The 26,804-nt window shown below is 38.7% G+C and overlaps 1 protein-coding gene across 1 annotated transcript; it reads left to right on the forward strand.

Annotated features, from left to right (window-relative positions):
- Positions 1-462: 462 nt before the first annotated feature.
- Positions 463-10,145, forward strand: LOC127625962 (endothelin-3-like). Its single transcript, XM_052101466.1, has 3 exons — positions 463-865; positions 6,665-6,801; positions 10,028-10,145. The coding sequence occupies exons 1-3, from the start codon at positions 744-746 to the stop codon at positions 10,051-10,053; spliced, it is 285 nt and encodes a 94-aa protein (XP_051957426.1). The 5' UTR covers positions 463-743; the 3' UTR covers positions 10,054-10,145.
- The last annotated feature ends 16,659 nt before the right edge of the window (positions 10,146-26,804 follow it).

The following is a 26,804-nucleotide window of genomic DNA, read 5'->3' on the forward strand; positions in this document are numbered from 1 at the left end:
AAAACTGATTATCTTTTCACTGCCACTCTCTGGAATATCTGGGATGGCCAATGTGTCATTAAAACATTTGGGAGTTTTGCTTCTCATTGGATTAACAGCAGCAATGGCCAACGGTGGGTTTGAATTACAGTAATCACACACTTAAAACTTTTAAACTAGAGAATCGTGCGGAGACAGGAAGTTTATTTGTACCTTTTGATACTCGAATTCCCTCTATATATTATCAAAAAATGTGTATGTAGCTTAATCATATTCAAGCACTTGTATATTATTTTAAGGATTTATATGCGCATGATTGAGGCATTAGATGAGTAATTAACGAGTCACGTTGAAGTCGAGGTGAGCCAGTGGGTAAATAAAAAGGTAAAATGTGGAGTTGTGAAGTGAATATTTCTACACGCAGACCCTTAAAAATGACGTTGTTGTAGCCAGGTGTATGCAGACACATGAAATAATGTTTTTGACCTAAATAAAACCAGGTTATGTAGATGTTGGCCTACCACATGAAGCATATTTAGGTTAAGCATTTTTAATGGACTCTCACTGTGATGAAAAATATATAGAAAAAAAATTATAACACCTTTCACTACTGCAGTATCATTTTGAATAATTGTTTTTTTATTAAATTATTTACATTTACAGGATTTCCTTCATCTCGTCAAGATGCGCTTGTGAGAAACCTCACGCTAGATCCTAAAACATCAACCGAGACTCCGTTTGCTGATTCTGTTAATAAAATTGAAATGCCATGTTGCCAGCTCCCGAAACCGCGGAGGAGATCGAAGAGATGCACATGTTACACATACAGAGACAAGGAGTGTGTTTACTACTGTCACCTGGATATCATCTGGATCAATACACCAGAGTAAGTTCCTTGCGGATGATTGTTAATTTTAATGCAAATTCCTCCAAGATCAACACGTGCTTAAACTAGACAATGGACTTTTTTTTCAGATGTGTGAGGAGTGTTTACTGACATGTGTCAGTGAGATGGATTTACGATTGTTGTAACTTGTGACATGCATTGGTTAACGGTAAAGCAGAAATAATAGCGGACAAAAGTGTCAACACTTAATGTAAAAAATATGCCAGCAACATGAAGCCAAAACCAGAATTTTAGTGTAAACAAAATATATTGTGGTGAGTGTTTTGCTTTTCAGGACCAATTATCTTTGTGTTTCATTAACACAAAGATAACATTCTGCCTACCACATAATTAGATTTATGTGAATAATATAGTGTGAATAAAAATGTATATTTATAATTATACCATAATTATTGTAGTTCGCTGTCTACTACTACAAACTTGCCATTGCACAAATTGTGAATTATGTATTTCAAGCCTCAACATTTTTTTAAATAAATAATGAAATAACAAAACAATTGACTTTGCATTTTAATTGCTGTTTTATGTTAAATTTTCTTATAATATAACTGTTGTATTAAGGTAAAAAAAAAAATATATTGCAGTTGGCAATCTTTCAGACTTCAACAGAAACACACAGCTAAATGTTCTACTTCTATCAGAACTGAATTAGTACTTGCATACTTCCATATGTAGTTTAACAGTTTACAAGCATCAAGCTCATCTAAAATATTCCTGAAAACAAGTTATAGTATGATAATGATTAACTCACAATAATTTAACTTTATTAAAAATACTATAGATTATCTGCCTGCCTCCTAAAAGTTTTTCCCCCCCTCTTGTACCCATGCAGGATTAGGAAATAATCCTGTATGGGATACAAGAGGGGAAAAAACTTTTACGAAAAAAAAATTACACCATAATTAAAATGTATTAAGTGATGACATGGTTTTGAGAGATGCTGTAGATAATCTGCCTACGTTGCCTAATCCTATGGGATACAAGAAAAAGCAATTCTTTAGAACAACTCAACCATACATAAAGTATGGCTTTCCTGGATGTTGGTAAATAGTTTGACTGTAATCCACTAAAGTTGACATTGTAATTTGGGGAAAAGTATTAATTTGCCAAAGATAATTTGTCATAAATCACATTGTAATGAAAAACTGTTTATATTTAGAAATCTTGAAATGTAGGTCAGCATATTCAAAATCTTTAACCAATTTGCAAACAATGGCAGAACTCTCTTTCTCATTTTGGAAAATGTTAAAAGTAGATCTTTGCACAGAAAGCAATTACTATTACCAGCCACTTGTCTAGGCACTTAATCAAATAATACTGGATTAAGATAATGGATAAAGATTAAAAGTATAGTTCACCCAAAAATGAAAATTATCCCATCATTTACTCACCCTCATGCCATCCCAGATGTGAATGACTTTCTTCTGCTGAACACATATTAAGATTTTTAGAAGTAAATCTCAGCTCTGTAGGTCCATACAAAGCAAGTGAATGGTGAAAGGTTTTTGAAGATCCAAAAATGAGATAGTCATCATAAACATGATCCAAATGACTCTAGTGGTTTACGCTATGTCTTCTGGAGTTATACGTCGGTCTGTTTCACCAAAAACAAACTGCATTGCTTCAGGAGATATGGATTTAACCACTGGAATCTTATGTTATTGCTGAATCTATCTCCTTTTTGCAGCTTCAAATTCCTGATCACCGTTCACTTGCATTGTCTCAGCTTTGTATGTCCATACATTCTTCTAAAAATCTGTTCTTAAAACTGCAAAGTAAAATGGACAAATCAAGCTGGCCATTACTTCTGGTGAGCTGAAGTGACATTAAATGAATCTGATCCATATGTAATCAATGAACTGTTAAGCTCCTCAGAAAAAGCTTATCGAGTCAATTTTATAATCTGTTTGGTATGATAGGTCAGGGAAACCATATTCTTTAGTGATGTTGACTCTTGTGAAATATAATTTCTTCTGTTGAGCTACTACAACACACTTGCTCCCAGCACGTAAATCTCTGAGGAAAACATTTTGAAGAAAACATTTTTTGTTCAAACCTATGTGTTTCATTCTATCTGCCTTCATCTTATTGCACTGCTTTTGTGGCAATGCAAGATGATATTTTTGGCTTTCTTGCAATGACCATTATAGATGATATATGGAAAAGTGCTTCAAAGGAATTGTCTTTTCAAACCCCTTCCAAACGTATTTACCAACAGATGTGAGTCTCGAATGTTCTGTTCATTAGGGCTGGGAATTGAAACAGATTTCCCAATTTGATTCCGATTCAGAAGCTTTTGATTCAGTATCAATTCACATGGATATATTTAAGTTATAATGTTTTTATTGCTTACATATGAAATAAATTCTTTCCTAGTTGATGCTGTCAACTATACAAGGGATCTTTTAACTAGGCACATTAAAATATTAATATTAATTTGACTAATTATATTTTATTTATGTTTTTCATAATTTTGGCCACATTTTGGCTTTTTAAAAATAAACAAATCAACCAAACAATGTCTGTATGTTAACGAGACAAGACTCTCATATTTTCCATGCATGATTAGAATTAAATGTTTATTTGTTATTGTTTTTGATCAACAACTGACTGTGGAGAACAGAAAGGGTATTAAGAGACATTATTCAATGACAAATGGGTCAAGCATTAGATTGAACAACTTTTACTCTCAACATGCTCATAGACCATGAAAGGATTCATAGACCATGAAAGGATATCACTGCTGAATACTCCAAGTATACTACACAATTACTGGTGATGGAAATGTAAGCATGTACCAGAGAGTTGCCAAATATATACATTTTAGTTGCATAGCATGACATTTGTTTGCTAATGTGGGCGATTTCCTCTCATTGTTGTAAAGGGTTGTGCCAGGACTTTGGCTGCGCAAAGAGTAAAAGATCAGTCTTTGGATTTAAGAAGGGATATTGATCGTACTAATCGAGGCACAGGTTATGTGTAAAATTTTAATTAACCGACAGCCGGCTGTGAGTGATTTTTAAGCAAGTGTAGAGCACATCTTCTGGTGACACACAGCTCCTATCAACATCTCAGTAAGTTACTGAAACTCTACATAATAAAATGCAACACTCAGGGACTGAAAACCGTTCAAGGAACGAAAATGGAAACAAACTGAATTTTTAGCAGAATAACCTGAAAAAGTGATTTAACATTTTTCCAGAATGAAAACGTTATTTTAAAATGCTGATAACCGGTTAATTTTGTCCCGATAATTTTTTAATGAAATCAAAGGCCAAAGGGTTCATCACAGTACATTTTTGGGACTACATGCTGCCCAAAAAAATTTAACGTAATTTGATCCTGAAGGAAACTGTTGCATTACACATTTATTTGGTTAATTGTGGATGTTGCATTCTGTGAATGAAGACAATTGTGAATGAAGACAAATATGCATTTTACTACATACAGTATGCATGCATGGCTAATCCAGACACAAGTAAAAAATTATTAGAGGTATATTTCTCAGTTGTTTCAAAGTCTTCACTGAATCCAGAATATTGTTTCTGAATATTGTTAGATGTGATGCATTTATGCAGATTTGATGCTGCCGGGTTTTAACTGAAAAGCAGATCTGTAAATAAAATGACACATCACTGTTAATTACCTGCTTGTTATAATTTCTATGCCGCTCAGTCCACCAAACAGGGAAAAATTATTGCTGCTTTTCACTTATTTTGGTGAGGCAACTCGCTTATTTTGGGCTTGTTTACAGACCAGGTCGCTTGTTTCTCTTGTGTCAATACAGCTCTAATGGGTTGGTGAAATACCAGTAATTTACTAAGTACTGTAATTTTAAAAAGAACGTTATTAACTGTTCTTTTATTTTGCTCTAACTGGTAACCATTTAGAAAGGAGGCAGCGGAACTTCTGGACCAGAACGAAAAAGAAATGGAAAAACATTTCGTGTGCGCATGTGCAGTGAGATTGGCTCTCTCATTGTAAGACATGACAGAAAACTAGTTTTCCTGTGCAGCTCTTTTCACACGCCAAGGGATTGCGAAAATCTAGTTATGAGTCCTGAAAATGTATGGTTGTCACTCTCGTAAACAACCAACCTGTGTGTGAACATAACATCTAGGTTACTATTGTAAACTCTGTTCCATGATGGAGGGAAAAACGTTGTGTCGATGAAGAGAAACTAGGGGTCTCTCTTGAGAGCTTGGCGAATCTCTGAAATTGAGAAAAGGCCAATGAGAAATTGGCAGACAGAATTTGCATGTCCCTCCCCCAGACATATGGCTATAAATGGAGGGAAATATTCATCTGTCCATTCAAGTTTTTGCACTTGAGGAGCCGAGAATGAGGTTTGGCCATAACAGTAGCTCGGTTCAGCGTTGTGCCCAGGGTTACCTCTGTTCCCTCCATCAGGGAACAGAGGTAACAATAGTAACCTAGACGTTCCCCGTCTGTCGATCACTTCGATGTTGTGTCGAAGAAGTTACACTAGGGGTCCATATTCAATCAGGCTCAATTTGTGTGCCAAAGCGACAGGCTGTGTCAGACTGCACATACCCTTCCCCAATGCCCCATAAAATCATCATAAACCTTTTAGGTTCCCGGAACCCCAAAGGGGGGGAACAAGGCGACGTGCCAAGCACGGGAGCAGGTCGTGCCAGCCGCGCCTTTTCTCTCTCTGTTTCTCGCATAGTCAAAGTGGCTGGGGCCATCTTAACGCTATCACACGCATCGGGGAATGCATTCTTTTCCAACTCCTATTCTTTCAGGGGAAAAGACCCCGTGGAGACCACCACGTACCCAGGCTGGGGGAGTTCAAAAGTGGCGAGATACGTCACATGGGATTGCGAAACAATCTTAACGCCGGACACAAGTTAGAATGTGTATTTGTGTGAGTATTTTGAACGGGAGTTAGTACAAGGCCCGGTTGAAAACACGCAAGTCCAAGATCCAGTAAGCCGCCGCCTTTCTTGGGTACGATGAAGTAAGGGCTGTAGAAACCCTTCATCTCGGCTGGAGGGACAGGCTCTATCGCGTCTTTGAGTAGAATATTCGCGATCTCTGCACGATGGGTGTTGGCGTCTTCGCTGTGCACTGAGGTAGAGCGGACGCCGCTGAAAGGGGATGGGAGCCTGGCGAACTGAATCGTGTAGCCGAGTCGGATGTCCTGGCCAACCAGCGTAACTGGTTGAGAAGCGAAAGCCACGTGTCCAAGTTCCGTGCGCAGGGCACTAAGGGGACGATTGTTTTCGACGGCAGCCGAACAGAGCAGGTATGGCGTCGGGAGGCAGAAGCACGTCCCGAGGCTCTTGTGCTGAGAGAAGACTCGAAGAAAATATCCTGAGCTGCTTGCTCAGTCAGGGTGGGATCCAAACACATCCATAATCTGGGATAATGCTGGCTAATTTATGACTTCCATATTATGCATGGCTCAGATTTAGATTTTTTTTTTCGTGGATTGTGTAGTTAATCTGCTCCACAAGTTAAAAATCAAGAACAAACTAAACCGGGCAATGAGGCAATGGCCAAAGACTCTCTGTATGTATTCCAACTTTTGACAACTGAAACTGGAAAAAGGAGTGATTATATTATAACGAGCATCAGAATCAGGATTACATGTTTTTTTTTTTAAAGCAGCAAAAAGAGTTTGCTGTTTTATGTCTTTTGAAGTAAATCAAAGTGTTGAAAGTATTTTGCGCTTTCACTATTTGCCTTCAACCCTGCAGTAATGTTTTCCGTAACTTAAAAGCACATAACCCTTTCCCATTTGTGTTATGGCAGGCGCACTGTCCCATATGGCATGTCAAGTTATAGAGGCTCCCAACGGGCACGGCGTTCTGCTGAGGGCTACAGACGAGGTCAGCGCTGTGCATGTGCTTCACATGATGACCAAAAGTGTATCGCTTTCTCAGTCAGAGGTAATGGAAAAACCCCAAACCACTCACCATGACTCGCAGAACATGGATCAGGTCTGAATGTATTGCGTGGACTATAGATTATCAAATATTTATAGAACATGTGCCTACACTGTAATTTATTTTTATTAATTGTAATGGAAGAAGTAATTGGTTAAAAGTTAAAAAATAATAGCTTAACTGTCATTTACCTTCCCACTATTGGCAAAAAATTTATAATAATAATAATAATCATAATATAGTATTTTTTAAACAGTATTTTAACAGAGTACACATTGCCTTGTTATATTTTAACTATATAAGTTAATTCATACTTATTTACTTCCAAAAAAAACATATTTCATTGTCTATTGTCCATATTTGGACAGACAATATTTAGAATTTTCTTTTAAATATTGTAAAAAATAGTTTTTTTTGGAAGTAAATATGTATGAACTAACAGTAAAAAGTTTCATAATATTTAACAAGGAAATTGTATGATAAAATACGGTTTAAAAAAAAATACTGGTCTCTGCATAACCCATCACATTTGTTCAGATTTTATGTAAAAAGTTATGTTTTATTCTTATTTTTAAATAGTTTTGTACATTGGAGTGTTGTCGTTACATTTTATTTTGTTTAGTTAATGTTTATTGCATTATATTAGAATCACGTGTTACCTTTATTGTCTTTCATCTTTGTGCATAACATTTTGCACTGTCTGTTATTATTGGTCACAGTAACTGAAAAGACAATTTCATGTTGCTTCAATTACACCCCCTGTGTTGGTCACTACATTCTACAGTAAAACAAACAAACACAAAATTAAAAGCTTAATTAGTTAGTTGGTTCACTATTTTTGTATCCGAGTTATGCGCGGTGCTATGACCATGTTCTACTCTTATCTAATATTCAAGAGAGTGCTAAATCTAAGTGCAGTTTTCATGCCTGGGCATCGCGCAACTGGCCGTGAGTGGGTGTACGCATTCAATCTGTGGGTTTATGTACCCAAACAGTGGGTGAATTTGCAAAAATATATGGGAGATCCATGTAAATGAAGTGGCACAAAGCCTAATTTGCTATTTTTGTGAGAACTAAAGGTCCACATCTATTCTCACCGCAATGTCTAAACTGCATTTGCCGTTTGGGGATTCCACCAACAAGATATAACAGTAATTTCTTACAATACATTACTGTATTCAGAATTGTACTGTAAAATCAATGTAGGCTAGGCCATTTTCTCCAACACAGCCAATATCTATAAAACAGAAATAACTATATTGCACTGTATTGTGGTCAAATAGTGTTTCATTTGGAGTCACCATTATGCTGTTCAATATTCCCTTTGAATGGGAACTTTGACTGATTTTACTTATTTTTCCTCCACAGATATTTGTTGAACTGTTACACAATTAAGCGATTGACAAAAAAAATTGGATCACAATGTGCTGTTAACACTGAGATGCAATACTGTATATTATGAACTTCTAGTATGAATTGTCAACCAGGCAACGAACAGACATCAAATCTCAGCATACACAATTTAACAATGGTGACAATAAACAAACATTGCAGATATTTGAATAAATACAGTTGATAATTGTGATTCTACAACACCGTACTGACAATTACCAGTAAGTTCCTGGCCTTGTTCACTGCAAAGTCACAACTATGGCAGCTACATCCAATTAGTCTTGACGAGAACCAGCTTTCTTTTCATGCGTATAAATGGTGTCTCGTAGAAGAATACCTGACATTCCAGAAGTTTTATTTTTATTTTAGCGGGACAGTCAGCCATTTCTAGTACCTTTGTTTTGTCAGAATTGAGTAGAAGGAAATTTCTGGCCATCCAATCTTTTATTTCATTGATACACACTGCTAATTTGGAGAATTGTGAAATTTCATCAGGTTTTGAAGAAATATAAAGTTGGGTATAGTCGGCATTGCAGTGTAAACTTATTCCATGATTCCTGATAATATCGCCCAGGGGAAGCATATATAAGTATAAAAGCAGAGGCCCTAAAAACGATCCCTGTGGCACTACATACTTTTGTTTGGATTGATAATTCTTCATTTACATAGACAACATGGTAGCGGTCTGCTAAATAGGACATAAACCATGCTAATGCAGCTCCACAAATGCCAACATAATTCTCTAGCCTATTCAAGAGAATGTCATGATCTATCATGTCGAATGCAGCACTAAGTTCTAAAAGCACTAGAAGTAAAATGTAGCCGCGGTCAGATGATAAGAGCAAGTCATTTGTAACTCTGTACTGTGATGAGGCCTAAATCCTAACTGAAATTGTTCATATATACTATTTCTCTGTAGAACTGAACATATTTGGGAGGATACAAAATTTTCTAGTATTTTCTACATAAATGGGAGATTTGAAATCGGTCTATCCAGGTTAAAGTTGTGGCTTTTTAATAAGCGGTTTGATAACTGCCATTTAAATTTTTTTTGGGACATGCCCTAAGGTTAGCGAGGAGTTAATGATATTAAGAAGAGGTTCGGAAATTACAGGAGATACCTCCTTTTAAGAATTTCGTTGGTATTGGATCTAACAAACATGTTGTGTCTTTTGATGTTTCGATAAGTTTTGTTAGCTCTGCATGGCCAATGACAGCGAAGGATTGAAGTTGCACGTGAGAAAGTATGAGACACTGTTTTCTAACGTGCTATGATTTGTGATTTGAGTAATGAATTACTGGGAGGATATCCAGCAAGGTCAGTAAATTAACTTCAATTGGTTAAAAATGCAGCAGCCACAGTGCTAACGAGAACCAATAAATATGATCATATTAGCCCCATTTTATCATTGTTACATTGGCTACCTGTTCAATTCCGTATTCATTAAAAATTTCTGTAAACTACGTACAAAGCTTTGAATGGTCTAGTTCTGCAGTATTAGTAGTAGTGACCTTCTACCATGCTATATTCCATCACGTGGCCTGTTAATAGTTAATAAAAAAAAGGAAGTAGATCCTTTTCATATTTGGCTCCTAAACTATGGAATAGTCTCCCTAACACTGTTCAAGATACAGACACACTCCCTCAGTTTAAGACTAGACTAAAGACTCATCTATTTAGCCAGGCATACACCTAATTTATCCTCCAACCCACAATTGCTTTAGGCTGCTTTAGTTGGGTCTGCAGGAACCAGAAACCAGAAACATTGAGCATGATTTATAACTCTGCAATAAATTTAATGCCATCTATGCTTGCATCTTTTTATTTGTTTCCCAGTCTCAACCTCGGGAATCCTATCCTGAGGACACCAGAACCGACTGGATCCAGCACCATTCCTGCTTCGTGTTGGACTCTGCTACGTGTCGCTGAATGATGATGACTGAATGCAGCCGGTGCCAGCCTTGCATCACTTCAGTCTATTATGATGGACTTCAGAGGATGAACTGATGCCAACTCCAACCATAAGACATGGGATACTTCATATGCCATTGTCTGAACCTTGGATTTAGGATGGACCACACCGAACCTCACCGAAATTACCAGCCAGGTTGAACTGCGTTTCACATCCCTCGGTCTATTGATGGACTGCGATCTTGAAATGGAATGCATAAACTAACAATTGCCAACAAAGGCCATCATCAGCCATTAACAAGGACAATTGCATCTATGTGACCTTCTGCAGTTAATCCAGGATGGACTTCAAAGACATTAGTCATTAATCTTACAGTTCAAACAAAATCGATGTTTAAACACCGACCCTTAACACTTACTTAGTTTAATAATTTTAAACCATGACTTGCATTAAACATAAGTAATATTGGCATTATATTCATGATGTTAGCCAAAGGGGAACTGGCCCCACAGTGAGTCTGGTTTCTCCCAACGTTATTTTTCTCCATTAATCAACATCTTATGGAGTTTTGTGTTCCTTGCCACAGTCACCTTCAGCTTGCTCACTGGGGTTATTAAACAATTATTATTTAATTACTTATTTTTAAACATGATTAACAATTATATTTTATCTAATTACACAATGATGATTCATCGACATTATAGACATTACAGTTTTATCGTCTGTTAATGCCTGATCTTCAATGATGTGTGTTGTGAAAGGCGCTATACAAATAAAATTGACTTGACTGTGACAGATGATTGCATAATTCCAATTTTATTTCTGATTATTGCAATCTTATCTGTAAAGCAATTCATGAAGTCATTACTCTTGTGCTGCGATGTAATTATCTGGTTCTGTTGAGGCTTTATTCCTAACCAATTTAGCTATGGTACTGAATAAACACCTAAGATTGTTGTGGTTATTTTCTAGGAGTTTACTAAACTATGTTGATCTCGCAGCTTTTTGTGCCTGTCTGTAGCTACAGACACTATCTTCCATGTACCACAAAATACTTCTAATTTTGTATTCTTCCACATGCGCTCCATTTTCCGAGCTGCTCTCTTGAGAGCATGAGTGTGATCATTGTACCATGGTGCAGGGCTTATTTCTTTCATTTTATTTAATCAAAGGGAGGCGACACTATCAAGAGTGCTAGAGAAGACTGCATTTATATTTTTTTTATTTCATCAAGTTCTTCTGGACTTTGGGGTTTATTGAGTGTATGAGAGACCTGGAAGCTTATTAGTGAAGCTATCTTTAGTTGTCGAAAGAATGGTTCTACCTGAACGATGGCGTGGTTCAGGTAGAATTTCTATATTATCAACCTCTACTCCATATGACAGAATTAAATCTAGCGTATGATTATGGCGATGAGTTGGTCCTGTTACATTTTGTCGGACTCCAAGAGAGTTGAGAATATCTATAAATGCTAATCCCAATGTGTCATTTTCATTATCTATGTGAATGTTGAAGTCACCAAAAATTAAAGCTCTATCTACAGTAACTACAAGATCTGCTAAAAAATTAGTAGATTCACCAACGAAATCAGAATAAGGCATAGGTGATTTATACACTGTAACAAGGGTAAAAGACAACATCGCTTTTTTTTTATTTATTTATATTTGACTGTGTAACATTAAGCATTATTATTTCAAAAGACTTATATATCCTGTCCTCTGAGTAACACCAAAAACGCATCCCATCTATGCATCCCATCTATGATCTGTAATAATTTCATAAACAATTAGTGCTTTGGTAGAAAGAGATCTATGTTAGTAGCCCTATTTTTATATGAGGTTTATCTTTAATTTGTTTGTTTTGTTCAAGTTTGACCTTAATCAAATTTTTTCTAAATGATTTAGTTAGGGTTTTGTGGTTGGTAGATTGGGGAACAGACACGGTCTTATGAGATATCTAGGTGATACTGTCTCTTTGTGTTGTAGTTTATGTGACCTGTGACATCTCAAGGCAGCTAGCAGACGTTCGGATTTACCAGTTTGTCTGCTTCCTGACCTGGGCCCCAGTTAGTCAAATACTATCATTAAGACTATGAGCCAAATTACTAGAGAGGAGAGCGGCACCTTCCCTGGAGGGATGGAGTCCGTCTCACTTTAGCAGGTCAGACCTACCCCAAAAACTCTTCCAAATGTCTATAAATCCTATGCTGTTCTCTAGACACCACTCAGACATCCAGCCGTTCAGTGACGCTAATCTACTATAAACCTCATCACTACGATGAGCAGGGAGGGGACCAGAGCATATTACAGTGTCTGACATGGTTTTTGCAAATTCACACACCTCTAACATTAGCTTTAGTGATCTCCGATTGGCGAAGCCGGACATCGTTAGTGCCAACATGAATAACAATTTTAGAAAATCTACATTTAGCATTAGCCAGCACTTGTAAATTTTATTTGATGTCAGATGCTCTGGTACCTGAAATGCAATTAACAATAGCGGCTGGAGTCTCTATTTCCACGTTCTTTACAATTGAATCGTCAATAACAAGCTCTCTTTCAACATGTTTCTCAGTGGGTGCATCGCTGAGTGGGGAGAAACGATTGAAAACCCTAAAAGGAATGGGAGAGTGGTGTCTCTTTGCTGAGCAAGTATGCTGCCGAGACGTCACCCAAACGTACTGCTGCAGGGGCTCTACAGCCGGTACCAAAGTGTGTGTGTTGCTCTCTGTACTACTCGCATCCAAAACCGTATCTACCGGCTTCTCTTTCTCACTGACCTCCATTTGCGTTCAGATGCGTGTCTCTAACTCATTAACCTTCTCCACCAGTTTGACTAATTCCTTACATTTATCAAACGTGAATCCCTCACTGCTGATGGAGGAGGCTATTGTAAACATGTGACATGCAGTGCAGGAAGAAATAACATGAGCGGATGCCATGACTTACTGCAATTGTTTGTTGTTGTTGGTTGTTCCTGAGCAGTGAATGTTTGAGACTGATGTGAATCCCCCACGCAATTGTTTGTGGTTGTTCTTGATAAGCAGTACTTTGAAATCGATGCAATAATCCGTGTAACACAGAGGAGAAAAACAGGTGTGCGCTGAAAAATGCACGCAGTTTAATTGCGATAAAAATGAAGCGGATGCACGTGGAAAATGCACGTGGAAAATGGATCGCGATAAGAGTAATGTGGGGGAAAACCCGATGTGCTCTGAAAAATGGCAGATGTTAAGGATTAAACGCTGAAAACAGATATACAAGCGATGCTAAAATAAAATAAAAAATTGCAGGCTACAAACACAGACTCCAGCTAGGCGCCAGCAGCAACAGGTAAAATACATGCAGATTAAACGGTAGAAAAGGATAAAAACCTGAAACATGTGGTAAACACGCAGATTTTGAAAAATGTATGACATTATATAAAAAGTATTAAAGATTCCAGAATTTGGTGATCTGTAATCAAATAAGCAAGTTTTTGACATTAACTGCATTACTTATTTTGTACGAAAGGACAGGTTTTCTTTCATTAACCCTCTGGGGTCGACGGACGCGCCGACAAGTTCTGCTGGATTTTTTCGTCATTACACAGAAACAACATAAAATACTCCATTTTGGGGTATAGAGATAAGTGTAAGACATCATCAGAGACTATAAAGTGTCTACTTTTGTGTACCCTCACAATAACAACAAAACCTTGTGGTTTTGTAAAATAAAGAAAATAAAAAGGGTGAGCTCACAGCAGTCTCTGTGTTCAGAGCATATATCTGAAACGCGTCACAAAAATGAACCGAAACTCTGCGAATACTAGTCACACAAACATGAATCATATATCTAAAGAAGGTTTAAAATGTCTACTTTAAAAAATAAAATAAAAAATTCACATTTAAAACAAATATTCTCCTGCAATGTAATCTGTATGAAACAAAGCAATGTACAATTTCACCTGGCTCAGCTAATTATCCCTAATGTGATCACACCCATGGGCAGAGGGCGCTATTCATACTGTAATGTGCTGAGGCGATCAATGCAAATGGTAAACGCCCCCAACAGTGAGGTTTGATGTAAACACAATTCATTCACTTTACTGCGCATTTGTAACAATACACAGGCGAGGAAACTTCTGGATAGTAAGGAAGAGTTAACATTTTCCTCCAAAGAAGAGCAGGACTCCGATGAACATTTGTATTGTACAAGTTAGGACGAGTAAGTCATTTAGATTTCTGAAGGATCATGTGACACTGAAGACTGCAGTAATGATGCTGAAAATTCAGCTTTGATCACAACTTGCATTTTACAATATATTCAAATGGAAAACTGTTCTTTTAAATTGTAAAATGAGTTCACATAACGCTGTTACTGTATTTTGGATCAAATAAATGCAATCTTGGTGAGCAGAAGAGACTTCTTTTAAACGGTAGTGTAGGTCTAAAATGAAGTAAAGTCTTTTATGTAAAGAAAATGTATAGTCAGATTACTTCTTTTAACTTAAACCTTGATTTGGATCATTAAAGCTCCTCACATTCATTCTCTTTCTGTCACATTCCTCACTGATAGGCCCATGGGAGTGGTCTTTTGTCTCCTCAGGTGTGAATTACCTCAAATTCATGATCATGCACGCCTCCACGCATATGACCTTTCTAACACTAAAACTGTCTTACAAAAGTTAAATTAGTATATTGTTTTGTATGAATGAGTGATCAGGATGGTTTTCACATCATTTTGTAGCAAATATTCTATGCTACAAGATCCAGTTCTCAAAAGTCGTGTGGACAAATGAGTTTTTTCAAAAAAAGCATAAACTTTATTTTCTCAAAAATAATAATATACTATAATAATATAGTAATATAATTTGTAATGGAAAATTATTAAATTAGAAAAATTCTAAATAGAAAAATTTTCACAAATGGATTCAATCTTCTGAATTGTTGTTTGTTATCCAATATATACAGTATGTCTGTGCTTTGTGTTTGATCGGTCACTGTTAATTTCCAGTGGCGCTGAGATGCTGCATCTTGATTATTTAATAATATTTTTTCTCTTTTCTTTGTTTGTTGAAAACTGCAGTTGCAGTGAGCCTTTTATCTTAATTGTAAACTAATCTTGTAGAGGTACTGTTTTATTTCAGTCTGAATCCTCTTACCTGTCATAAAAAACTTTTAACTTTGCCATAACATTTATTATCCTTCACTAGTCAGTAGGTATTGCATCCTGATTCCTCTCAATTGTGCATGGTACCCAGCTGCAAGAACATAAATCGGTGCTTATAAATAAAGCCCATTTACACTAGCTACAGACTTCTTATGAATAGGCTGTTTTATTAATCACTCGCACTTTGTGTGCAAGATTTTGTTAACCCACTTATGCCTAGCACACCTTACCGCACGCACACTGCACTTAAGACATAGTGGTCTTAAAATTGAGCCCTATATCATTTAATGACATGTATAGTAACTATATCTTTAATAGTTTAGTATGTTTTTCAGTTTTGGCACCGTTGCCAACTTAAATTTAACAAGACAATTTATTTCACAGTCTTAATCACATTAACTTTGCCCAATATGTATCACTTTAACTATCAAACATTATCTTCGTCCAATAGGTTCCACACCTACACAATGCCATTTTTGTATTTATGGTGTGTGCTTGTCATGGTGTAATTACCATTATTGTGAGTTTCCAACTTGTAAAAACTTGTCAATTCACATTTTTGCCAAACTCAGATTTCTATAAAAACTACAACTTGACAGTTGTAAATACCTTGTAAAAAGAACCACAATGGCAGCAGCCTCAAGGACGTGAACAGCTCTGAGTAGAATCTCAGAATTGTCATCTTAAAATTTGTGTTATTGTACATTTAAATACAGGATGCAATGTGGAAAGAGCATTACTTCTTTTCTCCAATAGTTTTTAAGGTATTTTTACCCACCAATCGCCTGTTTTCCTTTATTCTTCTTCAGCAGGGGAAAGTCAACTTGACCATCTGCAGCAGTTGTTTTTCAAGTATCTATTGGTCTGCCTATCCATTCCTCTGTCCCAGCTCCTGGAGAATCACCTTAAAGAAAAAGTTTAAGTCTGTCCAAAGGGAAGGACATAGGAATTCCATTACTGAGAACAGCAGGGTGGATCAGTGCATATTTTGGGGAGTATTTTTGCTATCATCATGAAAGTATAACATAACAGCACGCAAGCAAACTCATTTCAATATGGCGTCCCTTATTATAATAAGGGACGTTTCCAAACTTTACTGAGTAGCATGGATTGCCATTCTCAAAAAAACTATGTGTGCTCAGTCACACTAATGTGAGATGTGTGTGTGGGTCTAAATTGGGGACTTATAATGCAAACATGCTTTGCAGGTTTGATGGATGGTCATGGAGCAATTAAGTGAAGTTTTTACATACCGTATGCACAGATCAATGTTTTCATTATCTTGTCTCTGCAAGTCTGTGTGGTAATTATGGGTAGAGTGATAACCTTAAAGGCTGACACAGAGACTAGAGTGGTTGTTGTCTTTAATAATCATTTAATTGATTAACATCATGTAATGTCTAAAGACTTTGTGTTGTGAGTATACTTATTAAACAAAATCATACATTTTAATACATTATAAAGATGAGCAGTAGTGGTTCTCAACTGGTGGGTCACAGACAGACCAAAACAATCTCAGGTCTGTAATGATAGGGTCGTGGACAGCAGGAGGAAAAACTCTTAATGGAAAAAATAAAATTCAACTCAACATATAATTGTGTATACTTAGGAAAGGCTAAAAAAGGCTTATTAGATTTTAAAAGCTAGGAACAAGTCCCATATACACGTTGTTGATGTTAATGGCTGTGCATTCAATTAAACTCAACAGTATTTTGGTACAAATGCATGTCACTTGGAGCTAGCCAAATTAGACAGATGCCAACATGGACAGGTTGCATGGTGTGCCCTTATCATTGACAACCATGAAACAAAACTACATGATGTAAAAAATACTTATATTTTTTAGTACATATTTATTGTACATAATAGAGTCTACACATTAAACAAAAACAATTTCAAGCAGAATGTGGTATAATTTGTTATCTAGTTTACAGAAGTTGCCCTTATCATTGACAACCATGAAAATAAACTACATAAAGTAAAACATACTACACTGAGGCTGCTATGAAACCATTAAGATTCAGGAGACATTTAGAAAAGTTAATTGGTAATGGTCCTATAAACCTATATCACATATTTTTACATTTCAATGTTTGGTTTTAAGGACATTGTTTACTTTTGTACAATAACGATTTTGATACTTTGTTACTTGATGCCCAATGTAAAATGTTAAATCTGGTCCTTGAATGACTGCTGTGCAGTAAACTGTGCATTCTTTTATTTCTACATGTAACATTGGATTATTAAAAAAAAAAAATGTGTACATAATTCATATTTTAAAAACTGGTCTTTCTTAATTTGATACATGCATATCAGTTTTCCTCAATAGTAAGGATAATTAACATCATGACAAATGGAAATTCATATTCCTAGCTTTCTCCGGGCAAAGAAATCATACTTTTCATGGCTAACCATAAGATGGCCTATTAAGTGCCACAGTGTTACACAACATATGAATAATCATAATACAGAGTTCGTAAAATGGAGTACATATTTATTGTACACAATAGAGTCTACACATAAAAACAAAAACAATTTCAAGCAGAATGTGGTATAATTTGTTATCTAGTTTACAGAACAAGCATCCTTTATTTAATCAAGACTTTTAGCAGATATTCCAGACAGTATATTCCATATACTACTATTAACTGAAACTGATTGTGTAAATTGTTGCTCTGCTATCTGTTACCACTTTTCATGGTTTATGTACAGTTCATTACTAAGAACAACAATCCCTGTACAAATACTGAATTAAACATTTTGCTGTTAGGAGGTGGAGTTGTCTTGTTATTTGTCCTTGGGGTTCAACAAACAATAAACTAAATAATGCTGAGATTAATCTCCGGAGATAATTTGAAACTTGTGGCCAGGGTTGGACTGGTAATCTGGCATACCGGGCATTTTCCCGGCAGGCCGACACACTTTGGGGCCGATCAGGGGCAGACTGGCCATCGAGAGAACTGAGCGGGCCGGTGGGTCGGCCGCGAAACGTACCGAATGGGCTGCGCATTTTGCAGAACGGACCACAAAACGGCGCCGCGATATGCAGAAAAAGACAGTGAACACCCCCAAAACAACTTTCGTATTTCATTCTTAATATTGCTTCAGCAATTAATTATTACAGCTAATTCTGCTACCGAGGATTAAGTATCAGAATGTGAGATTACTTCTGACCCTGCAACAAATATTGGCATCAGGATATGATGTCATGCTGAAGGAGTAAAGAAAAATGTATAAATAACAAGTAATAATAATAAAAACAATTAAACCACTTTCATGCAACTATAAACTGTGCAGTGTTTAAATGTTTTATTACTTGTATTGAGGTAACAGGTAATTCTGATAATCTGTCAATCAAACTTGCTCTTTGTTATGCAGAGGATGACTTAATTTATCAGAATGTTGCTGCGTTTCCACTACTCCTTTCACATTTGTATGAATTGAGCACAAAGTGTAGTGTGACCATACCTTAAGTATGGGATTTCAGAGAATTAATAGGTTAACCAAGCTCTCTATATGGCACAAAGCTCCCTCATTAAACAGTAAGTCTTTATCTGTAAAATAAGAAGAATGTGAGTATTCTACACACAATTCTGAAAATATAACCAATTTTTTGGATAAGAAGTCATAACAAGGAGCTCTATAAAACCTGGAGAGAGTTATACATTACCACTCCAATTCATCTCAATGGCAGGTTAATTACCAAAAACGCAATAACATGCCTTGAGGGCCAATTTTATAGAAATATAGGAGCCAACATCTAAAACATTTTATAATATTCTGCACTAAACCCGTTTCAGCCTGCGCATTTATTATTAGGGAGGTTAGTGACCACTTCATGGAAAGTCTCTTTTAAAGTAATTTCCTCCTCTAACTTTCCAACAGCTTCTTCGCTTCACTATCTTGATCTGAAATACTTTATGCCGAGATTCTTACATTTCTTCTTTATTTAGAAAAAACGGTATCTCTGCTTCAATACATCTGCCGTCAGATCTGGGAAAATGTACTCCAGATTTCTCTCTGGCTAGTTTCATTATTAACTCCTTTGTTTGGTAATGATGTATCCTGACGACAAATGCCCTTGGGCGATCATCTCTCGATCTACTTGGGCGATCATCTCTCGAGTCCTGTGCGCCCAGTCGATCTGGATAGGTTTCATGAAGTTTTCAATTTCCAGTAGCTTTGAAAGTAATTTCGCTATAAACTCGGTAGGTCTGCCGTTCTCCTCCTCCTCTGCAATGCCTACTAGCCGGATATTATTACCTCTAGAGCGAGACTCCAGATCATCTGTTTTATACCTGAGCTGGTTCGTGTTCTCACTGTGAGAACCTTACCATGGCAACATTGTGGTCGCGGCTTTCCTTCTTAAAAGGAACGTCACTTCAGCCTCACCCTGTGTCGCTCCTTCTTACCACTGGATTGAGGAGGACCCGGCTGGCTTTGGAGGCGATTTGGGGATGGCAGCGGGCTCTGTTTCACCGTGTAGATCCCCACAAACCACCCACCCCCTGGTACGCGCGCTGACTTCCGTTATGGCTCGGGGTGACTTCGCCTCACGACCAGTCTCCAGAACATACAGTCATGCCTTCGAGCCCCCGATCTGGATGACGAGCTCACCGCTGCATCGAAGAGCATTCCGCCATCTGACGAGGAAGACTCAATTGGACTACCGCCCTCAGGTCGGCACGGCCAGTCTGAGGCTGACGCCCAGATGGCAGACATGCTTGCCCAGGCCGCTGTCAGCGTGGGGTTGGACTGGAACCCTCCGTCCGGGTGCCTCCAAGAGGTGCATGATGATCTGACGAGGTCATTTGCTCTCACTACCCTCGACGGTGGAGCAGCCCACGGGTACTCGGCGGCCTCCAGGTGGACAGAGCGGTTGAGATCCACATGTGTCCCGAGAACGCCGCCACCTGGCGGGCTCGTCCGGTGCTCCCCTCCAAGACCCGTAGGATAACGTCATCACTGACCTCCAAAGCCTACAGCGCCGCTGGACAGGCCGCCTCCGCCCTACATGCTATGGCCCTCCTGCAAGTTCACCAGGCCAAGGCAATCAAAGACCTGCACTAGGGTAGTTCTGACCCCGATGTGTTGAAGGAACTGCGCTCAGTGACCAGCCTCACCCTCAGGGCTACGAAGGTCACAGCGCGGACACTCGGGTAGGCAATGGCCAACCTCGTGGTCCAGAATGACAGCTGAACCTGGCTGAACCTGGTCGAGATGTGGGACGTGGATAAAGCATGCTTCCTCAGTGACCCCTGTCTCCCAGTTTGGTCTCTTCAGTGACACCGTGGAGGACTTCACCCAGCAGTTCTCAGTAGTGAAGAAACAGACAGAGGCCATTTCTCACATCATGCCCCGCCGCACCACCAGCACGGACCGTGCTCCGTCTGCTTGCCGAGGGCATCCTCCTGCGGCTTCCAGAAAACAGGCAGCTCCACCCCAACCTTGGCCCAGCTCTCAGCCCCAGTGTTGAGCGCCCCGCAGGAAGCACACACCCCAGTCTCTCGAACATCCTTGAGGACCTTGAAGGCTGACCACTCCATCCCGCGGTGGAGGGCTGGGAGGAGAATTCTCAGTTCAGTATATTTCCATTGCTGCACCCCCTTCGGGCTGTGGTACCCACATTCTCAATAAAAAAGCTATTTCCTCTTTCCCTGCGTGCGCTCTCATCATATGTCACAACTCGCCCGCCATCTCCTCCTTTGGAGCCAGCAGTGCTGTGCGCCACATCCCGGGCAACCTCAACACGGCAGCGGACGTGCTGTCATGACAAGTTAAGCACCACCCCACCAGGTGGTCCAGCTGGTTTGGGAACGGATCGCCAAAGCACAGATTGCTGTTCACTTCCCAGGAGATCTCCCACTGGCCGCTCTGGTACTCCCTCGGGACAGACGCGCTGGCACACAGCTGCCCCAGGGGCTGCACAAGTACGCATTTCCCATAGTGAAGCTTCTTGCATGGGTGCAGTGCAATGTCAGGGAGGACTAGGAACAAGTCACTCTGGTGGCCCCCTACTGGCCCACTCGGACTTGGTTCTTGGATCTCGTGCTCCTCGCGACAGCCCCTCCCAGGCGAATTCCCCTGATGCACCCTCTGGCATCTGTGCCCAGGAACCTCCACGTCTGGCCCCTTGTACAGGATGCGTAAGATCTTAGTGGCCTACCACCTGCCATCGTAGACCCGATCAACCAAGCCAGAGCTCCCTCTACCAGGCAACTTTACGCCCTGAAGTGGCGCTTGTTCGCAAATTGGTGTTCTTTCCAGTCTGAAGACCCGCAGAGGTGCGCATTAGGGTCACTCCCTGGCCAAGCCTGTCCCCCTCCTGGGATCTCTCAGTGGTCCTCTTGGTCCTTCAGAGACCCCCCTTCGAGCTGCTAGAGTCAGAATGCCCTTTTCATTTGATTTGTCGTTTTTTTCTGTTGTTTTGGCATTGTTGTGGTCTTGGTTTATTCTTCACTCAAAGTTGAACAACTTTAAGTGTTAAATGTTGATCAACGGATTCACTAAATAAGAGTGCTCACTCAATGCAGCCGGAACCAGAAGTCCTTGGAAATGACTTTTTGTATTTGAATGCTAAAAGATAGCTGCAGAGCATGACAAAGCTACAGCTGATAACTATAATGATTTAAACAGAGGTTGTGTCTGAAACCCTGTATTTTAACAGTAGGTTCTGATAGGTATACAAATGTCTAGTATAAATACATTTCGTGACATCCACCATGTTGTGTTTGCCCTTTGTCTAGAATTTGTAGAAATGGACTCTTGAGGTATCACCATGGAATGCTTTTTAAATATTATTGAAGGAGATCCTATCTGTACTGGACACTTATTGGCTGCTTTTCTTTATTATTTGGTCCAAGTCATCCATTTAAAAAAAATAGTTGGCCCAAATACATTTTTGTCTACAAAACTTTATTTTTATTCAGGGTGTGCTCCCGTAGGCTTTGCCTTTATAGGCTACCCCACAATGCAGTGGGACTATTTACCCATAGCTGGGGCGGTGGTTGGCGGGTGCCAGGACGTGTCCACTGCTTGGTGGGCCTGTACACCGCGCATCTGGGGCCACTGCTGCTCCAAGTTCCCCTACAGTTCAGCCTGGGTTCTGCTAGGGCCCAGTTACCGTGTGTGGCCACAAGGAGACACTGTAGGAGTCTTGGCGGTGGAGAGGCTATGTACCGACAGGAAGAGACTTACGCACTCGGCTCCTCTTTTTGCCCTTGCACAAGTGCTAGTAGCTGTAAGCAGAAAGTAGCAAGCAGAAGTAGCATGCAGCGTACAGCGGGCAAAAATACTAAATTGCTAAACTACATGCACTGCCATCCCAGTACTACTGCACTGACGCATCTCACACGCCTAGTATATAACACACACACACACACAGTTTTTTGTCTTGACAATTTACTGAGGGTACGCTGAACATACCACCAATAACACTGATAACATTAGCTTTCTGCTACTTTTTAACGATACGTCTGTAACATAATTTATCGAAATCTGATCAGTTTAGTAAATGATGAAGCTGATGAACTAACTAACTATAAACCAACACTCATCAGACTCCAGACTCCTTAGACTAACGTTACCTCAGACAAGGGCTAAAGTCGAATAGTCTTTTTTGCTTAGGAAGATTCCTAACTAAGTGAAATGACCCGGAAGTATCTAAGTGGTAGCCATGATAAGAGCTAGTCAGTTTCATGTCTCTAGGTCAAATGGTCGTTGAGTTTAATAGATTTATAGTTATACAAATATCTGTATAAAAAGTACTGAATATTTAATCCTAAAAACAAGTCTTATGCTATATGAACAATAATATTCTGAGTGTTTTACAGTTGGTTTCATGTTTTTAGGTCACACGGTCATTGAGATTTATATATTTATATGAATAATTGAATCTGTATAAAAAGTACTGAATATTTAACCCCAAAAACAAGTCTTGTGCTATATAAAGAAAAAATTCTTTGTGTTTTACTGTTGGTTTCATGTCTCTAGGTCAAACGGTCATTGAGTTTAATGGAATTAGAATATTTCAAACATTTACACACTGTATTTATTTGAAAAAATAGAGCATTTTATATTTGTTGTGATTTTCTAAAATCAAATTGTTAAATAGTTTAATTGATTTATAGAGCTAATACATTTATATGAAAGAAGATATATATATATATATATATATATATATATATATATATATATATTTTTAAATCAGCTTTGTGCTAGGCTAAGTAAACCCACTCATACATGTCTAAGTTGGTTTGGCTTGAAAATGTTATTGGAATGCTTGTAGGTGAGCAGGAAAGCAGACAAGGGGCGAGGATCTAAGTGCAGCGGGACTTTATTGAAATAAAAGGGCAACACGAAAAAACACGAACAAAGGAAACATCCACAATGGGAAAAAGTAAAACAAAAAACACGGAAGGCATACAAGGAGTTAACAGGCGGGGAAACAATGACGGAAAACACGGGAACCAGGCATCTACATACATCAAAGACCGACAGGGGAATAGAGAAACAAACAGAGTTATATACACAGACACAGGAAGATAACAAACGACATTCAGGTGCGAACAATGACAGAGTGAAGAGAACCGAGAACAAACGTGACAGTGACATGAAAAACACAGGGCAGACAACAGGGGATTGTGACAGTTATAGAAACGGAGAGTCTAAAGAGTATTGTAGTGAATGTCAAACAAATGTGAAATATAAAACGAACTTAACGGCACTTCCATTTTAATGTTATAGATCTAGATATGTCTTATTAATTAAGTGAGTGATATGCTGGTGCTAGCTAACCAACCAAAACTTCTCAGTGACAGCCACACTAGGAGATACTAGGGAGAGTTAGCTAGTCATAACAGAAGTTGTAAATCAAAAATACATACCAGACATAACAGATATTTTCTCTGTGGTCATGTCTTCTGGCATTAGGGTAACCCTCTTCCACTGAAAAGCACAAAAATGTCCATCTTTGTTGCTACAACGGATACTTGGCGGTTTCTTGTCCAACGGTCGAATAAAAGGGATACTTGGCGATCTTGTCCAACTATCATTGTCCCACAAGTAAATGAAAATATAAAAATTGGATCTGAGTAGTAAAAAAAACAAATACAATACATACTGTTCTTTTTCTGTAATTTTTGACACAATTTCATCTATGACGTTTTGCATGAATAAAAAAATAATAATAATTGGATTAGAGCGAGCTTGTTATCCGTTATTTCCATTTCGCATTTGAGCACAAAACATTTGAAATTGAAAAAAAGGGGTCGTTCATCAGTTATCACATATTCACGAATATTGTGAAAACCAGTGTTTTTTATTTAATTTTTTTATTTTGAAAAACTAATGAACGAATAATACACAGATTAGTCAGCCTAGTTGAAAGTTTAGCCAACTGGTCTGTACAGTTTACTGTTTCTTTAGTCGTGCTCACATCCCTCCTTAGTTTGTGAGAGTGTACCACCCAGAACTGCCCAAGAATGCTCAAACCATCCTTAAAACAAAACATCAAAACAAGCTGTACATCATCACATCATTAGCTGGGTAATTCATAGCCAATCGCATGTAAGCATGTAAGTATAAGTCTGCTCACGACCTATCAAATTGCTGTTTCAGTGTGCTAAACACAACAGTGGTGTTCCTCGCCATCCTCCTCTGTGGGGAGGAGTGTGGCCGGATTCAAAGTTGTGCAACTTTTAACAGTTATGTTTGGCATGTCCAGTAAAATTGTGTGGTACCTCAGCCATTGGGCTGTAGGTAAATGTGACGTTCTCTGCTCTTGCAAAATCATGGAGACTGCTTATGGAACCATCAAAGTTAAATCAGAATACCCCACAAATTCCCTGGATGCCAGTATTGCCAGTTCAGCAGCCACCACAGCCCTCAAACTGTGTGGTAAACCTGTTGCTACTGCATCAAGTTTGGTTGAGAAATTTGCCGCAGGTCGCAGTCTGTCATAAACCCATTTTTCTCATCAGTCATCTGAACAAACGGTATGTTTACATTCGGCAGACCCAAAGTGGGAGCCAGAGCCATTTGCTCTTTCATGTTAGCAAATCCCTCTTCGGTTTCAGCGAAGAGGGATTCCACTGCCCGGGATGTGATAAGCACACATTCCTAAAAATGACAATTATTGTTTTGTTTTTTTTTGTAATTGGTTTTGGCACATCTTTTATGGCCTGTTCACGTTTGTCACAGATGGATTTACTGTTTGGTCAGATAACATTTCCCAAAAACTTTATTTCCTGTTTCACAAACTGCAATTTTGCTTCATCATATGCACAGATTTGTCTTCACAGGGAAGATTAGAGTGCGAACTGGAGAATCATGACATGGTATGCCTTCTCTCAACAATGAGTCAAAAACTGGCATAATACCCTGCAATGCCTCCCGTTTTAGGGGGTATTGCGCTTGACAGGGTCTGTAATCAGATTTTGGGGTGATTACAACCGGTTCACAGCCTAACCCTAACCCTAACCTACTTCTGTCAGAGCAGGGTGCATGTCTATGACAGAGGTAGCTCCCCTCCCATTTTTCTCCACCGCACTCTTCACAATAGCAGTTACAGTTCTCTGTACTTCAATCTCAAAATCACATTTTGACATAAAAGCCCCTACACTCCTGCTGTGTTTTACTCCTACACTTATTTCCACCCAGTCTGTTGCTTTTATGCATTCTTTCACAAAAGCACCCAGATCTTTCCACAGCTGCTCTTTGGCCTTGATCAGAGATAAATGCGGTACAGCTTCTCCTGCTATCAAATAGAACTGCATTTGTTTTTCTGTCAGGCAGGCTGATAACGCACACACATTCTCTGTCCAAAAAATCTCATGAAATATCACAGTCTCATTTCCTACCCCGTCAAGCCATCCCTGTTCATATTGTGGTTCCCGTTCGATTACGACATGTGACGTGCAGTGTAATTGGTCAGGCGTCATACATTCTGTGTTAAATGACATTGTTAGATCCTTTGCCAATTTCAAGATCATTTTTGCCCAATCATCATTTTTCACACGCCATTCATAAGCCCACTGCGGTTCAAATTTAGAACAACATATTTGTGGTTCTTCCTCAATGCTAATTCCAAAGGAAGTAAGGGTCAAATTTAATTCACACATTAAATCTCTGGCCATTAGAGGTACCGGACAAGCTGGTGAACACAAAAACGCATGTTTAAATGTTCTCCCCTTCTCCTTTTACTCATACTCTAAGGGCACTGTGAATTTTTCAGAAATCAAATGGCCCTAGGCCAAATTGCTCTTTATGCCTGAACCTGTCAATTTTGGGACACATGGCAAGTCACATAGTCGTATAGTAAAATTGCTAGCCACAGAATCTACCAAATAATCTACTAATGTCCCATCAACTTACATTTGATATCTTTGCATTTGTAAAAACCCTGAACTTTTGTACTTTCTCAAACATTCATCCAAAACATTATCACATAAAACTTAATTAGTCACACTGAAAGATTTGCAAGCATTGTCTTCATTGCAGAGAGCAGTATGTAATCAGTGTATGTGTGTATGTTGTCTGTGTGTGTGTGTGT

Source organism: Xyrauchen texanus, chromosome 32 (genome assembly GCF_025860055.1).
Source record: "Xyrauchen texanus isolate HMW12.3.18 chromosome 32, RBS_HiC_50CHRs, whole genome shotgun sequence".
In the NCBI taxonomy this organism is placed as follows: Eukaryota; Metazoa; Chordata; class Actinopteri; order Cypriniformes; family Catostomidae; genus Xyrauchen; species Xyrauchen texanus.